Below are 14,259 nucleotides of genomic sequence, written 5' to 3'. Positions count from 1 at the left end.
TCCCCTTCCTCCCATCATAATATAAACTTTCAAAGAGCAAAGACAATGAGAGTCAGCAAACCAAACTCAAAGCTTTGAAACAATAGTCCACAAACCAGTGGGTGACACTGGGGCAGCTACATTCAATTTTTATAGAAGTTTTGGTCATAAGTAAGTTATATAGTGATGGCAGGAGATTTAATGTTAATGTCTCAGATTAGGATTCAGATTTGTTTCTTTGCCATGTGCAGGTTAACATGTAGTCAAGAGTGCAATGAAATGTGGTGGACAAGAAGAACGATTATTAATTATTAAAAACATTAACAATAAATGTAAAATATAAACTGTATAGGAAAAATATAAGCAAATAATGACCCTTTCTATACATGTGTCCAGAGCTTAAAATAAAAATCAAAACACGAACAAGGTCTTAAGTTTATGTTGAGTTAAGGAGCCTGATTATCTGGTAGTAAAAGCTGTCTTTCTAATCTTTAGGTGTGTGTGGTCAGGCTCCTGTACCGACTACCACATGATAGCAAGTAGAAAAGTTAGTCCTGACTGGCTGTGGTCTTTAAAGATGCTGCACACCTTCTGCAGACACTGTGGTAAATGTCCTGAATGAAGAGGTGAGTGTTTCCAATGGTGTACGGGGCTGTCTACACCACTCATCAAAACTATAAAAACTTCTCATTGGGGCCATCAATCAAATACTGTGATGATGAAAGTATCACTTCCTAACCCTCAAACTTCTGGAAATCTTAAAAAAAAAAAACCTCTTCAGGTAAATATTTACATTATATTTAGTATTTATTTGGTAATATTTGATAATATTGTAATATGTAACAATATTAGATATTTAGTCAAATTTAAAGTGTATTTAATCTTTAACTACTAAAAGTCTAAGGAGACAAAGTTCAAAACTGAATATAATTGCCAACTTTTTCCACAGAGCACAAAAGGTCAAAAGGGCACAACACTGTCAAATGCTCATTTATAAGGATCTTAAATTTGATTAATCATTTAGATTTTCCATATCAGCATATAGATCTAAACTATCTAGTACAAGTTCACTTTGTGACAACAGAATGAACTTTCACCCTCCCCTCGCCCTTCTCTACCTGCATGGTCATGCTTGATAATGAACACAGTAAAAGTTATGATTACTACTTTTCCTAGGTTACCATTTTAGACATTGTGTAATGTACGGGTTATGATTAACCCTAGTTTGACTGGTAGAGTACATTTATGCATAGCTGCTCATCAATCTCTTTGGGTAGGTATTGAATTGTTTTATTAGCTATAATTTCATTTATAATCTGGTAGCTTCAAGTCCTGTAAATTTTTACAAAAAGTCTTGCAGTGCATGCAACCCAGCTGACTCATTCATCTTGAGCAGGTACTATCGATGATGGCGTACTTTTATTAATTTCATATTATATTGCTGTGAAATTACTGTCATCTCAGTGTTGATCTTATAAGATTATAGCAATCTCAATCTCTAAAATCAACAAGTTAGATACATTTAGATAATTTGCTTTTCACTCACTTTCCTGTAGGAAAGTCTCCAGCCACATTCTAGTTGCCTCAGAAAGCCAAACTTGGAGTTGAGGATCACATGTTGACCACAAGTTGCTCACTGACGAGGCTAGCTTATAAACAAGTCAAGTTGATAACAAGTTAGGTTGTATTTCGTGTATACAAACAACATATCAATGTGTGTACTGTTAGAGTTTAGACATTACTATGAATGCAACTGAATAAATGAGACACAAACTAACAGAAATGGTAATAATCAGTTTGTTACTGCATCTAGCGACACTTTTTAAGTGTGGGGCAGCCATGTTGAATTCAGAGGTCGGGGCTTATTCTTCTGAATTTCCTCTGACTTTTAAGGTAAAAAAAAATTAGACTATGGGAGGTTTTTAGGTTGAGATTTTCTACTCTGAACTTGAGAAATTCCAACTTCTAAGGTCAAAAGAAACACATTATAACACATACAGAAGATTTGCAGTGGTGCTTGGTAGCTAGGGTGTGCTCTGGGCATGTAGGCAGTAGCCTAGCAGTAAAGGACCAAAACTACTGGTAGGGAATATTTATGTAGTTATTAGAAATTAAACAGCTGGCTTTGTGTAGTAAAATAAATGTCCCCTTGTTTTCCCCTCTTCACTGATAGTTTAGTTGTTTGGTCAGAATATCTATTTCTTTACACTTTGATTTGACTGATTTGACATACTGCAACATTTTTTAAAGCATGCATTTTTACTTTTGAATGCATAAATCAAAACAGCACAGTCTCTGTTCTATTAAGGGTTCACTGAGTGTCCATTGGGCCATTAAAAAGGCCAAGGAAGTCGACAAGTTCAGAAATGATTAATCTCACCATCACATGTCAAAAGTTCCTCATTGAAAAAGTCAGCTAGCGCCATGTAGAATTAGTAAACTTCAACCAAAAGAATAACTGAATATGTTTCGGTCAGTAACACACATTTGATTCAACTGTTTTCTTAGTTTATTAGTGCTTAGTTTGACAGCCATGTATTCGCCAACCCTCTACTGATTATTCTGTGAGATAGTTGAAGTTGCCTTTCTTTGTGGAATAGATGGATAATTAGGCAGAATACTACTAATTTTACTATAAATTTGGTTTTGATAAAACAGTATATTATATTCATCTAAATATACTGCTGCAATTTTGTGGAAAATGTCATTTCATGTCATGAAAACTGTCAGCTTCTTCAATATTCTGCTTCTTTGAAGTGATTTGATTTACAGGCTAAGTTAACATTGTTTTTCAAATGTGCTATATTGAAACAAGAAAATATTTGTTTCATGAAATTTGGGAAGTAAAGGTTACTCAGAAGTCATTGTTTAATTTGTAAAAAGCAAAGATAACTATCTCTTCACTCTTACTTGTTGAGCTAAAGCTTTTTGGCAAAGAACTGTCTTGGAAAAGCAAGGATTTACTTATTATGGAAGTAACCCAAGAGTCTTTGAAGGTAAATATCTGCATTTCATTTGTTATAGACAAAACTAAAAGACCCACAAACAGAAAGAACCAGTAGTGTCATAAAGAATGAACCTCATTCTTTGTAGATGTCATCTAAATCCAGATAAATAACATTTAACTGCCTTGTCAAAGTAACCAATAAAAGAATAAACATTTTTGCTATTATTTAAGGTTGTCTGATTATATTTGAGCGCCTAGAAAATAAAAGTTTTTCAAGAACAAGAGTGAACAAGAAAACGTGGTAATCTGTTGCTCTTGGGCTCACACTGCAGTTATGGGATGCAACACCACTGTCACATAAATCTCCCTCTGAACCTTGTGCATGCACAGCTTTACACATGAGTTTGATACAATACTGAAGAGGCTGCAAGGCCACAAAGAATTTCAAGCAACAATGAAGAGTAATGTTAAAAACCCAACAAGTATAACACTGCATATTTTTAAACAATGATACAAAGGATTGACAAACATACTCACTAATGAAAAAATGTTGTAGTTTATCTGTAATACAATCAGTTTATTTCCAGCAACTTAACAGTATGGGCCCAGCAAATCAAATGCAACACAGAAGATGAGAGGAGGGTTTTACTTTACTCTGTACTATTTACTTTACTTTTACTACTTACTCTGCATTACTCTTGTTATCACACGGCAGTTTCATGCATGGAAATTAAGCACATTTCAGTAACGTGCTTAATGAATCCATGCGTACTTCAAAATGAGTCAAAATACATAAAATCCATACTTCTCTAATGCTGCTTTAGTGTGTCTGGTTAAAGCTGAAAGTCTGCGCTTCAAGCCCATTTTCATGATATAACAGTGAATATTGTGGAGCCTTATGTAACTATAAGGACTTTACCTTTAGCGTGGTATATATTACTAATAATATGTACATGTAGCTATATGGACATCAAAATAACATAAATTGGGAGTGTTTTAAATTTAAAGAGTAAATAATCATGTCTTCAAATGCTGACAAAAGTGCCTCTCTGGTTAATTATTGAATTTTAGGGATCCCTGATAAGGTTTATGGGCACTTAATCAGTGAAGATGAGCCATAATAGCTGCATCTTCTGACTTCAGTGTCTTAATATGTTGAACAAAATGAGAATAAAAAAAATGCTTTTTTAAAAGTTTTGATCTGAATATCCCAAAAAATTTAAGAGAGAGGATATAGATATGTTTTCTGTTTTAATTTAATTTATTTTCTGTCAAATTTCCCAACATAGGTTTTCGATATCTCCCTGATTAGTCATCGCAAACTCAGAAACAGCAAACTCATCTTAGATAAAGAGAAGGTGACATCTGATGTGATGCATTAACCATTATCAAGGCTATTTTTTCGTTTAGACTTGCTGACATTACATAATACAACACTGACATCAATGAGCTACTGATAACTGCAGTTTAGATGCCACAGGTCAAAGTAAGAAACTCAGTTCCCATTCCCCTGGCACACTGAACGGGTGGAGGATTCAGAGGGAGAGTCAGTCCACAGACAGTCAAGCAGCTATTTACACAGAGGGGGATCATTTCAGAGAGCGCACACAGGAGGCTTGCAGTGTTAGAAAAACTACCCAGTTCTGATCAAAGGGAGACCCAGCTACATTTTTTAATTTTGTATCAAGTGAAGTTTGTAAAACACCACCATGAAACTGAAGTTACCAAACCCGGGACTGGAGGACAGAATCCCTTCTCACAAAGACCTGGAGAGGATGGAGAGGGAGGAGGCTGGGGACAGACCAAAATGGGACAACAAAGCCCAGTATCTGCTCACCTGTGTGGGGTTCTGTGTTGGGCTTGGTAATGTCTGGAGGTTCCCCTACCTGTGTCAAAGCCATGGAGGAGGTAAGCATGTGTGCCTTCTGAGACTAGCCCAGATGATGTACAACTTAGCCTATATTATTATAACATACTTGCTACACATGGATGACAGGCATTTATTTAAAAGATATTATAATATAAACTCAGTGCTAAAAAATAATACTTTAATCTTCATTTATATCTCAATTGTACAGTTTAATGTATGCATTTGTTTGCATGGAAATATCAAAACTAAATCTGAAAAATCTAATAATCTACATTTAAATTTAACTTTTTTTTGTTTGTTTTTTTTAGGAAATAATGAACAGTTGGGGTTTTAGACATTCACATTTCCTGTTTTGGAAAGTAATTTTAAGATTTGAGCTAAAGTCACAACTACTCAATTTGTTATACATTGTCAGTATCATCTAACTCGCAGTTTAGAGACAATAACTACTCATTTCAAAGCTAAAAAAATATCTTAGAATACTTTATAATTGAATAATAATTAACTATGTAATCAGATTTAATCATATTTACTTTGACTAAACTTTAATCTCACAAAAAAGTGAACATGGAGCTAATAAAATGTTCAGAGCTCTTCAGGTTTTATTTGCATCTTTATGAGAACATTTTTGTGGGTCTAGGCTGCGGCTGCTGTGAGATGAATGGAATAAAATACACTCCATGGTCAACCCATTATGAATGTGAATGTTTTATTTCCAGGAGCGTTTATGATTCCGTTCCTAATCTTGCTGGTTCTTGAGGGAATCCCACTGCTGCACTTAGAGTTTGCCATTGGTCAGCGCCTGAGGAAAGGCAGCACAGGAGTATGGAGATCGATCAACCCTCACCTGACAGGAGTTGGTGCGTATAGATAAGCAAGAAAAGAAGAAAAATGCAGTATGGCTTCAAGGAAAGCAACCTTATTGGTCAATATGTCAGTCAGAATCGAAATTTCATAAATTACTATTACATTTTTTGCATCGTTCATGGTTTCCAGAGGATGAATCCTATTACTTTTTGTAATCCTGTGTCTGATCAGACACCATAATAAATAAATTATGCAGCACCATAATAAATTATTTTTCAGCAGGATGGTGATGGTTCTTTTGGCGCCATGTAGGGGACACAGGGATTTCTTTTCTTTTATCTCGCAATACTTTTGCTTTCCTTGGCAAAAGTCAGGTTGGTCACGCTGCCCAATGGTCTCTGTGTGAAAGTAAAAAAGCTGTAATGTAAAGCTTTAACAGATTAATTACAAGTGCAGACAAAGAGGTTTGCTGTAATCAGAAACAGTAGCAAGCATATGCCTGCTTTACTGTTTTTGCTGCTTGTGTTTAGATTGTAAAGTGAGATTGATATAATTCAATTTATAATGTACTTTATTAAATAAACTCCAGTTTCCATTCATTTTCTTGACAGTATATTATGTAACTGCTCAGCACATCTTATTATAAAAACGGGGACATCAACAGTACATTATGCTGGCTTCTCTTGTGGTTCTTATGGCTCAAAAAAGATAATTTAATCTTCTGCAGTCTGCCTCAGAAGCGTCATCTCACGGCTGTAACTTGTCATTCATCAGCTGTTATCCATAGACACGGACCAATTCGTCAGGTTGGCCTCACTGCCCAACGGTCTCTGTGTGAGAGCATAAGAGTTCAGAGCAGTTAAATCATTTACAGTCATGAAAGTAAATGGAAATTGGAGTTTATTTTATAAATCACTAATAAACCATATCAATTGCTCTTAACAGTGTAAACACAAGCAGCCAAAACAGTAAAGCAGCAATGTAGTTAATGTCTTACATTGTTAATTCTGTCAATAATACATAATAATACATAGTGTTGGCTTCTGTAGTGGCTCTTCTGGCTCAAAAGGTATAATTTAATCTTATTTCTTAAATATAGACTATAAATATAGACTTTTTTGTTTGCACTCTTCCTCAGAAGCGTCATCTGACCGCTGCGAGGTGCCGTTTACCAGCTGTTATTCATGGCAGATCCATCAGCCCAGGCAAACTGTAATACTAAAGTCATCGGAGAGGACACAGACAAACACAAAAGATGAATTAAGGAAGCAATAGAAATCAGACAGTGGGTCAAAAAGCCATTAACAGAGATGAGGATGTTTTTATGATCTTACACAGAGACCATCAGGCAGCGAGGCCAACCTGATTTTTGCGTGGTAACACAAAAATATTGAGAGGGAATGCAAAAGAAAAGAAATACCCATGTCACCCAGGCGGCTCCGTGGGTTCTTGCATTAGGTGTCAATTCTTCCTCAGTGTCTTTAAAAACGTCCTGCATTGACAGGTTTTAAAAGTGATTATTATGTTGCATCATAAAAAAAGAAATGTATTGTAATTTTCACTCCTCTGCAGTAGTGGTTGGAATAATCAATGTTTTGGAGCCATCTTAGTACCATGTTTTTTTGTTTTAGGTACAGTATGGGATTGATTCTTTATAAGGCTCCATTTTGGTAAATAAGAAACTAATGGAGTTTATTTTTATGGCAACAACTACTGAATTAAATGCTAATGTTTCTTGTGCCAGACTTTTGATAATTCTAATATTAAATCACAATGGGAGGACTGTAGGAGTTAAAAGAAAGCTTTCAGCTGACCACATCTTTTTCTTGATGTTTTTTTTTAGGTATTGCATCCATGCTTGTCTCTCTTTTGGTGGGTATGTACTACAACACCATCATGGCCTGGATCATGTGGTACCTCTTCAACTCTTTTCAAGATCCTTTGCCCTGGAGCCAATGTCCTCTCAATGCCAACGGGACGGGTAGGGCTTCATCTAACAAAATAACAAAGCTCCAAAGTGCCATGTGTGCTGTTGCAGCTTGTGATCAAAATTGCAGCCATCTGTTTTCTTTTATTCATGATAGGATCCTAAAATTAATTTGTCCTACACAGGATTGGTGGAGGAGTGTGCAAGGAGCACCACTGTTGACTACTTCTGGTATCGAGTGACTCTGAACACTTCGACAGCTATCGATGAGGCTGGAGGTCTGCAGTGGTGGATAGTTCTGTCCCTGGTAGCAGCCTGGACGTTGCTCTATGTTTGCTGCATCCGTGGCATTGAGACAACTGGCAAGGTCTGAACGTCAAATTACTTCTGAGAAATCTAACATGCTTTTTTGAAGCATATGGGTTTTTTGAGGATCTTTGGATTATGTGTTATAATTTCATTTCTTAGGCTGTGTACATCACCTCTACTCTGCCATATTTGGTGCTCACCATCTTCCTCATCAGGGGACTGACTCTCAAAGGCTCTGTAGATGGAATTAAGTACCTCTTCACACCAGATGTAAGCAATGTTTTTATTCACCAACCAAAATTTGCCACCATTTTTTATATTGTGCCAGAATTTAAAGCAGTAAGACCTTTTAGAAAATGTGCATATTGGTTTTTTATTCTGGGAAAAGAAACTGTTGCATGTCCTGAGTTGTCTATTTTTGTTTTAGCCAACTTTTTGTGTAGACATCATGTTTACAAGGCTGCAGTCATAGGTCTATGGGCTGACTTAGCTAATAATGGCAGATGATAGGATGATTTCTTGTTTGCTTGCACAACAGTTTTACCTGATTCATTATCTGACAAATAGTGAGTTTTTATGTTAGAGAAATCCATGCTTCCCCATGTGTCCATGTTTCAAGTCTTTAAAGCTAAGCTAACAGGTAGCCAGGACTATTGATGACTTGGGGCTAAATGTGTAGCCAGCATATATGTACATAATGGATCAGAAGGATCTCAGCCAAGACTGCATATCAGTGCGGATATTATTTTAATAAAGATGATAAAAGTATTGTCTGATAATGGGAAACAGTTTCAAGAACCTCAGGCTTACTGGATTGCTGAGGAAGTGGTATCAATCTTATCTCGGCTCTTGAAATAACACTGTGTTTTCAAGCACTTCCTTTACACCTATGTTAATCTTTCTGTTAATTAGATACATAGTGTTCTAAGGTGTGCAGAAACTCAAGATAGCTAGTTAACAAAGATAAGAAATCTATAAACGTGTCTACCATAAACCATTATCACATGACTGGTCAGAGCTGATAATGAGGGTTGAAATATGGTAAACCTTAGAGTAAATCCTAATTCTTAAAAAAAAAAAAATAATAACTGTAGCAACTGTAAAATTTACCTGTGTAGTTTATCAAGCTCATACATGTAGACCATCATTCTTGATGTATTATATCTCCTGGAAGGTTAAGCAAAAGATAAAACAAACTTATAATCCTTCACTCCTTAATTATTAACAGTGATGATGCCAGTGGGAAAGATTTTACTGTCATACCTGTTTATGACAAGTCATATCGTTTTTATTATATTTCAGGTAAATGAGTTAATGAATCCGGCGACATGGTTGGATGCAGGAGCTCAGGTCTTCTTCTCTTTCTCTGTGGCTTTTGGAGGGCTCATCTCTTTCTCCAGTTACAACTCTATCCAGTAAGTAAAACTCTCAGGTGTGCAATCAAACAGGGACCCTCTGCGCAGCAGCTCCTCTCACACAGTCTTCTCTCAAAATATTCTTGCAGCAACAACTGCGAACAAGATGCCGTCCTCATCGCCATCATCAATGGCTGCACCTCTGTGTACTCTGCAACAGTTATTTACTCCATCATTGGCTTTAGGGCTACACAAATTTTTGATGACTGCTTGGGAGGGTAAGTTTCAGATTCCCCAAAAAAGAAGACATTAAAGCCAAGCAAAGTAGAGTAATTGTTATTTTGCTTTTCTTTTTCCAGCAACATCCTGAAGCTCATGAATGCTTTTAACTATCCTGAGGACAGCATCACAGAAAGCAACTATAATACAGTTCTAGCCGAACTCAACCAAACAAATCCAGATATCATCCAAGGATTGCAATTACAGACCTGTGACTTGCAGACTTTCTTGAGTCAGGTGAGTAGATTAATTTTTTTTATTATTATTATTTGTGTAACCATAATCTTTTTGTTTATTTAATGGCATGATAACCCTAGGATCAGTTTTTGTGTCACATTAACGTAAAATATGACTTTAAATATATGGTCTGTGTTTCTGCAGGGTGTGGAGGGAACAGGTTTGGCCTTCATCGTGTTCACAGAAGCCATTATCAAGATGCCAGTTTCCCCTCTCTGGGCCGTTCTTTTCTTTGTCATGCTGTTCTGTCTCGGTCTCTCTACCATGTTTGGGAGCATTGAAGGCGTAGTGGTTCCTTTGCAAGACCTCAGAGTGCTGCCTAAGTCTTGGCCCAAAGAAGCTTTCTGTGGTAATCTTCTTTCATATTTCACTGAATATAAATGTTTCATCCAGGATGTGGGATCTAAAAACGACAGCATAATAAATCATTTTTATTGTGTTTTCAGGTCTGACTTGCTTGATTTCGTTTGCTTTGGGGCTCATATTTGCTCTGCGCTCAGGAAACTACTGGTTAGCTCTTTTTGACAACTTTGCAGGCTCCATCCCGCTTTTGGTCATCGGATTTTGTGAAATGATTTCAGTTGTCTACATCTATGGCATAGATAGGTGAGTCACTGGTGGGCTTTAGATTGATTGTCAACTAAATACAAATATTTTTATTGCCCACAGAAGTTTTCATTTGCTTGAAAACATGTCTGTGTGAATTTCACAATGTTAAACAACATTCTTACTTTTATATGAGGCAGACAGACTCTGACTTGCCCAAAGCTGGTCTGTAATATGATTGTTATACAGTATACTTTAGACAAAGCAGGAAATAACTGAGCATTGTGTTCTGACCTTGGTAGAGAGATAATGTGTCAACGTCAACATGAGATAGGTACAGATTGTGTCTTTTGATGTAGCAAGACTTTACAAGAAATCGGGTAAATATGCCTCTATTTCAGCACTACAATTAATTATGGACAGATTTTGTCCTATTTGTGTATTTATTTGGGACACAAAGCTTGCTTATGATAAAGTAACAAAACCAAGCTCAGTCAGCAACCACCTGTTGGGCACAGACTAACAGCTGCATATGTTGCTTTGTGCACTGAAACTAATAAAACTACAAAGTCATGTTTTACGGGTGGTTTTATACACACTCAGCTACATTACACCTTCTTCTAATTGCTTCCGAACAGGTTCAACAAGGACATTGAGTTTATGATCGGCCACAAACCCAACATCTTCTGGCAGGTGACATGGAGAGTGGTCAGCCCACTCATTATGGTCTTCATCTTGATTTTCTACTTTGTCACCCAAGTCACCAAGACCCTCACCTATTTGGTCTGGGACCAGGAGGCGGTAAGTGTGTCCATCATGATAACATTCATTACAGTAGGGTTTCAGGACCGTAGGAGAAATTCAGCACACATTGTATTGTTCTTTAATGGTTATAAACAAACTGTTTCTGACCTCCTGTTGTGTTACTGTAAATTGTATCACTATCCTTGAATCTGCCCATAGGAGAGCTTCCCCACCCTTGAAGAGCGTCCTTATCCATCCTGGGTCTATATCATCATCTTTATCCTAGCTGGCATTCCATGTTTAGCCATCCCCTTCACTGCTCTCTTCAAATTCATAAAAAGAAAATGTTGCAATCAGAAGGACTACAGCAGTGATACACTGGAAACCATCTCTGCCAAAATACAAATGAACGACACAATGAAGTGTTAAGCAGCTTTAACTTAATGTGGATTTAAAGTCGACTTGTATGCTGCTTTTTTTCACACCTGGAGGGAATAAATATATATTATAGTAACGACAGCTTTAAAAAGAAAGAAAAAAATATCAAGCTGTTTTTAGTAAAAAGATTTTAAGTAAAGTATAATTGATACTGTGATGTTAGTTTCCTTCTGTAACATGTTCAGTGTGTCATTATACATTGTACGTTTACAGAATAGTTGGCCATTGTGGGATATTTGCTTCACATTAAACTATTATTTTACCTAAACATATAATGCTATTACAAAAATACATTACAAACATATCCAGCAGAAGCTGTGCTATGAAGAGCAAAAAACATATATAAAACATACAAAAACATACAAAATCCAAGACCAAAACCAAACATTTTATCCAGAAAGGCAAGTTATTAAACTACATAATAGCACATGAAAGAACAGGCTGAATATGTGTACAGTGTGTTAACGTAACACCAAGGTTTCCTCAAGGATTTTTTTAAACTGTGAGGGAGAACTAGTCTCCGTATTACATTTAATGAACAGCTGATTGAGGTGCTGAGAAAGTACGAAAATGTATACTTCACATTTGGCATTTAAAGACACCTACACTGCTGTGTGCACAGCCCTGCCCTGACACAGACCAAGTTTCATGTTAAATATGAAATAACTGAGTCAGTTGTTTATTGCACATAACAACACAGACAGATTTCCTTTTTTGGTGGCATTTTGTTTGTATTCAGTCTTTCCCAGTTGTCTTAAAGTTAATGTTTTAGTTATTCTTTCAGTGTTACATATACCATGGTTATCCCAAACTTAGAGCGCCCTCTCGTGGCTGAAGACGGTAACAATTACTCCTCGATTCTTGTCAGTTGGTATGAATTAACATTTAAAAACGTGTTAAATTATATATTTAAGGCGCACCTGACTAAGTCGCAGGACCAACAAAACTATGGAAAAAAGTGTGACTTATAGTCTGGAAAATATGGTACTCTGTTTCACACATGACAGGAAGAGTTAATAAAGATACAATTCCAATAAAAATTCACCCCAAACAAAAGCTAAAACAGTGTGGACTGAAGGACTTTTGTGTTTCAATGGGGGGAGTTGAATCTGAACTAGCGTGTCATTACATCAAACTCCACCTGAATACAAGCTAACTGATCAAGATGGCGGTGGATCTACAACTCCCATGCACTGTGAGCTAAAATTACATTTTAATAGAGTCTACCTAAAAGGCTCTGTGAAGGTGCAACAGCTTATGTGATCTGAAGAGAATTTTCTGCTACTATCAATGTTTTGCATTTATTTTAAGAACTTTTTCAAAACATGGTGTTATCAGAGTATTTAAATTGTACCACAAATATTATCTAATCAGTAGATTTGTGCAATTCAAGTCACTGATAGTTATTTAGCCATCTGCAGACAATCCTATAGAGTGAAGTTGCTTTTTTTTTTTATAGATATCATGTTGTGCCACTCCCTTGATAGTGTTTGTCAAACAGCTATCAACATTGGTGACCTATTCTATATGCTATGGTGTAGCAGTTTAGGTGTATGCAGACCCTAATTTACTGTAGGTGATACATATAAAATACTATTCTCAAATGTCATTAACCTCAGCAGGTTCAGATGGGTTGTTGGGGAGCAACAGATACTTAGGAGTTAAGTTGAACAAAGAACGAACAAGGAAAACAGGTTGTGATTTACAAGCTACTTAAAATATAAATTATTTTGAGTAATTTAATGTTGTGTATACTGTACATACCCAGCTCATTGTATACTTTAGTAATATAAGTGTGTTTTTGTGACTTATTTGTTTTAACATTCCAGTTTAATTTCTCATGCCCAACATTACTGCATTATTAATAAAAAAAACGTGTTATTTTTGTTCATCCAGTGTTTCCATTTCTTCTGCACTGTAATAAGGAGTGAAAACAGTAAACTTGCAAAGGTAATATTCACAGATGTAGAGATCATTATTTATAAATTCCCCAAAATAATCCACAAATTGTGGACCTGTCATGTTAACCCCCATTTATCAACTAGTTAGACATCAGAAAGGAACTGAGTAATTTTACTTAAAAGCTATCCCATTTATAACGAATATCCCAAAGCTCTGAAATTTATTTTTCATGACATGATACTTCCTGTAGCCTATGTCACACAACCTAGGCAACTTAAGCACTGAAACCCCAAGATAACAATGGATGAAATACAATTGTTCTTTTTGAAAACTTATCCTCAGGCTGCTTGATTGTACTTTCAACACAGAGACAAACTGCCCCAACTAATTCCAAGTGTATAAGTTAAAAAAAAAAAAAAGAAAAAAAAGCCAAACAGCTAAGCTAATGCTAGTAGCATAGCTTGGAATACAGACTGCAGTCATTTGGATTGGTTATATTCCAAAAGACATCAAAAGAGTCTCTTAAATTCAGTAATTTTTTTGGTTTGTTTTTTCTGATGTGATGAACAGTAAACAAACAACTTTCTACCAGTTTCTACTTATTTTAACACAGTAAAGTAATTAAATTTGTGGTTGGTGAATTATTCCTTTGTTCTAACATAGCTTCTTGGCAATGAGTCTTATATCATGGGAAAGTCTATTTCCATCTTAAATTATGCCACATTTGCAAAGAAAATGCCTACAGTGGGAAACCAGTTGAACCTGGTGGAATCGTATAAAAATGTCAAATATCCCTTTTTTTTCTTCCAAATGAAATACTGACAATGAATAAATGGTTTTAAGCTGGAATGACTGTGCAATGGAAAAAACTCATAAAAAAAAAAAAAAAAAAAAACGATCCAATTCTTCTTTCTCTGGT

The 14,259-nt window shown here is 36.0% G+C and overlaps 1 protein-coding gene across 1 annotated transcript; it reads left to right on the top strand.

The window, feature by feature from the left end:
- The first annotated feature begins 4,584 nt into the window (after window positions 1-4,584).
- Window positions 4,585-12,738, top strand: LOC121656961 (sodium-dependent neutral amino acid transporter B(0)AT1-like). Its single transcript, XM_042012241.1, has 12 exons — window positions 4,585-4,834; window positions 5,516-5,656; window positions 7,447-7,584; window positions 7,716-7,897; window positions 7,999-8,109; window positions 9,142-9,254; window positions 9,344-9,472; window positions 9,554-9,710; window positions 9,855-10,059; window positions 10,157-10,316; window positions 10,895-11,057; window positions 11,220-12,738. The coding sequence occupies exons 1-12, from the start codon at window positions 4,636-4,638 to the stop codon at window positions 11,427-11,429; spliced, it is 1,908 nt and encodes a 635-aa protein (XP_041868175.1). The 5' UTR covers window positions 4,585-4,635; the 3' UTR covers window positions 11,430-12,738.
- The last annotated feature ends 1,521 nt before the right edge of the window (window positions 12,739-14,259 follow it).

The sequence above is a fragment of the Melanotaenia boesemani genome, chromosome 17 (assembly GCF_017639745.1).
Source record: "Melanotaenia boesemani isolate fMelBoe1 chromosome 17, fMelBoe1.pri, whole genome shotgun sequence".
NCBI classification, from domain to species: Eukaryota; Metazoa; Chordata; class Actinopteri; order Atheriniformes; family Melanotaeniidae; genus Melanotaenia; species Melanotaenia boesemani.
Note: the sequence above shows the minus strand (reverse complement) of the source record. Positions and strands in the feature narration are given on the sequence as shown.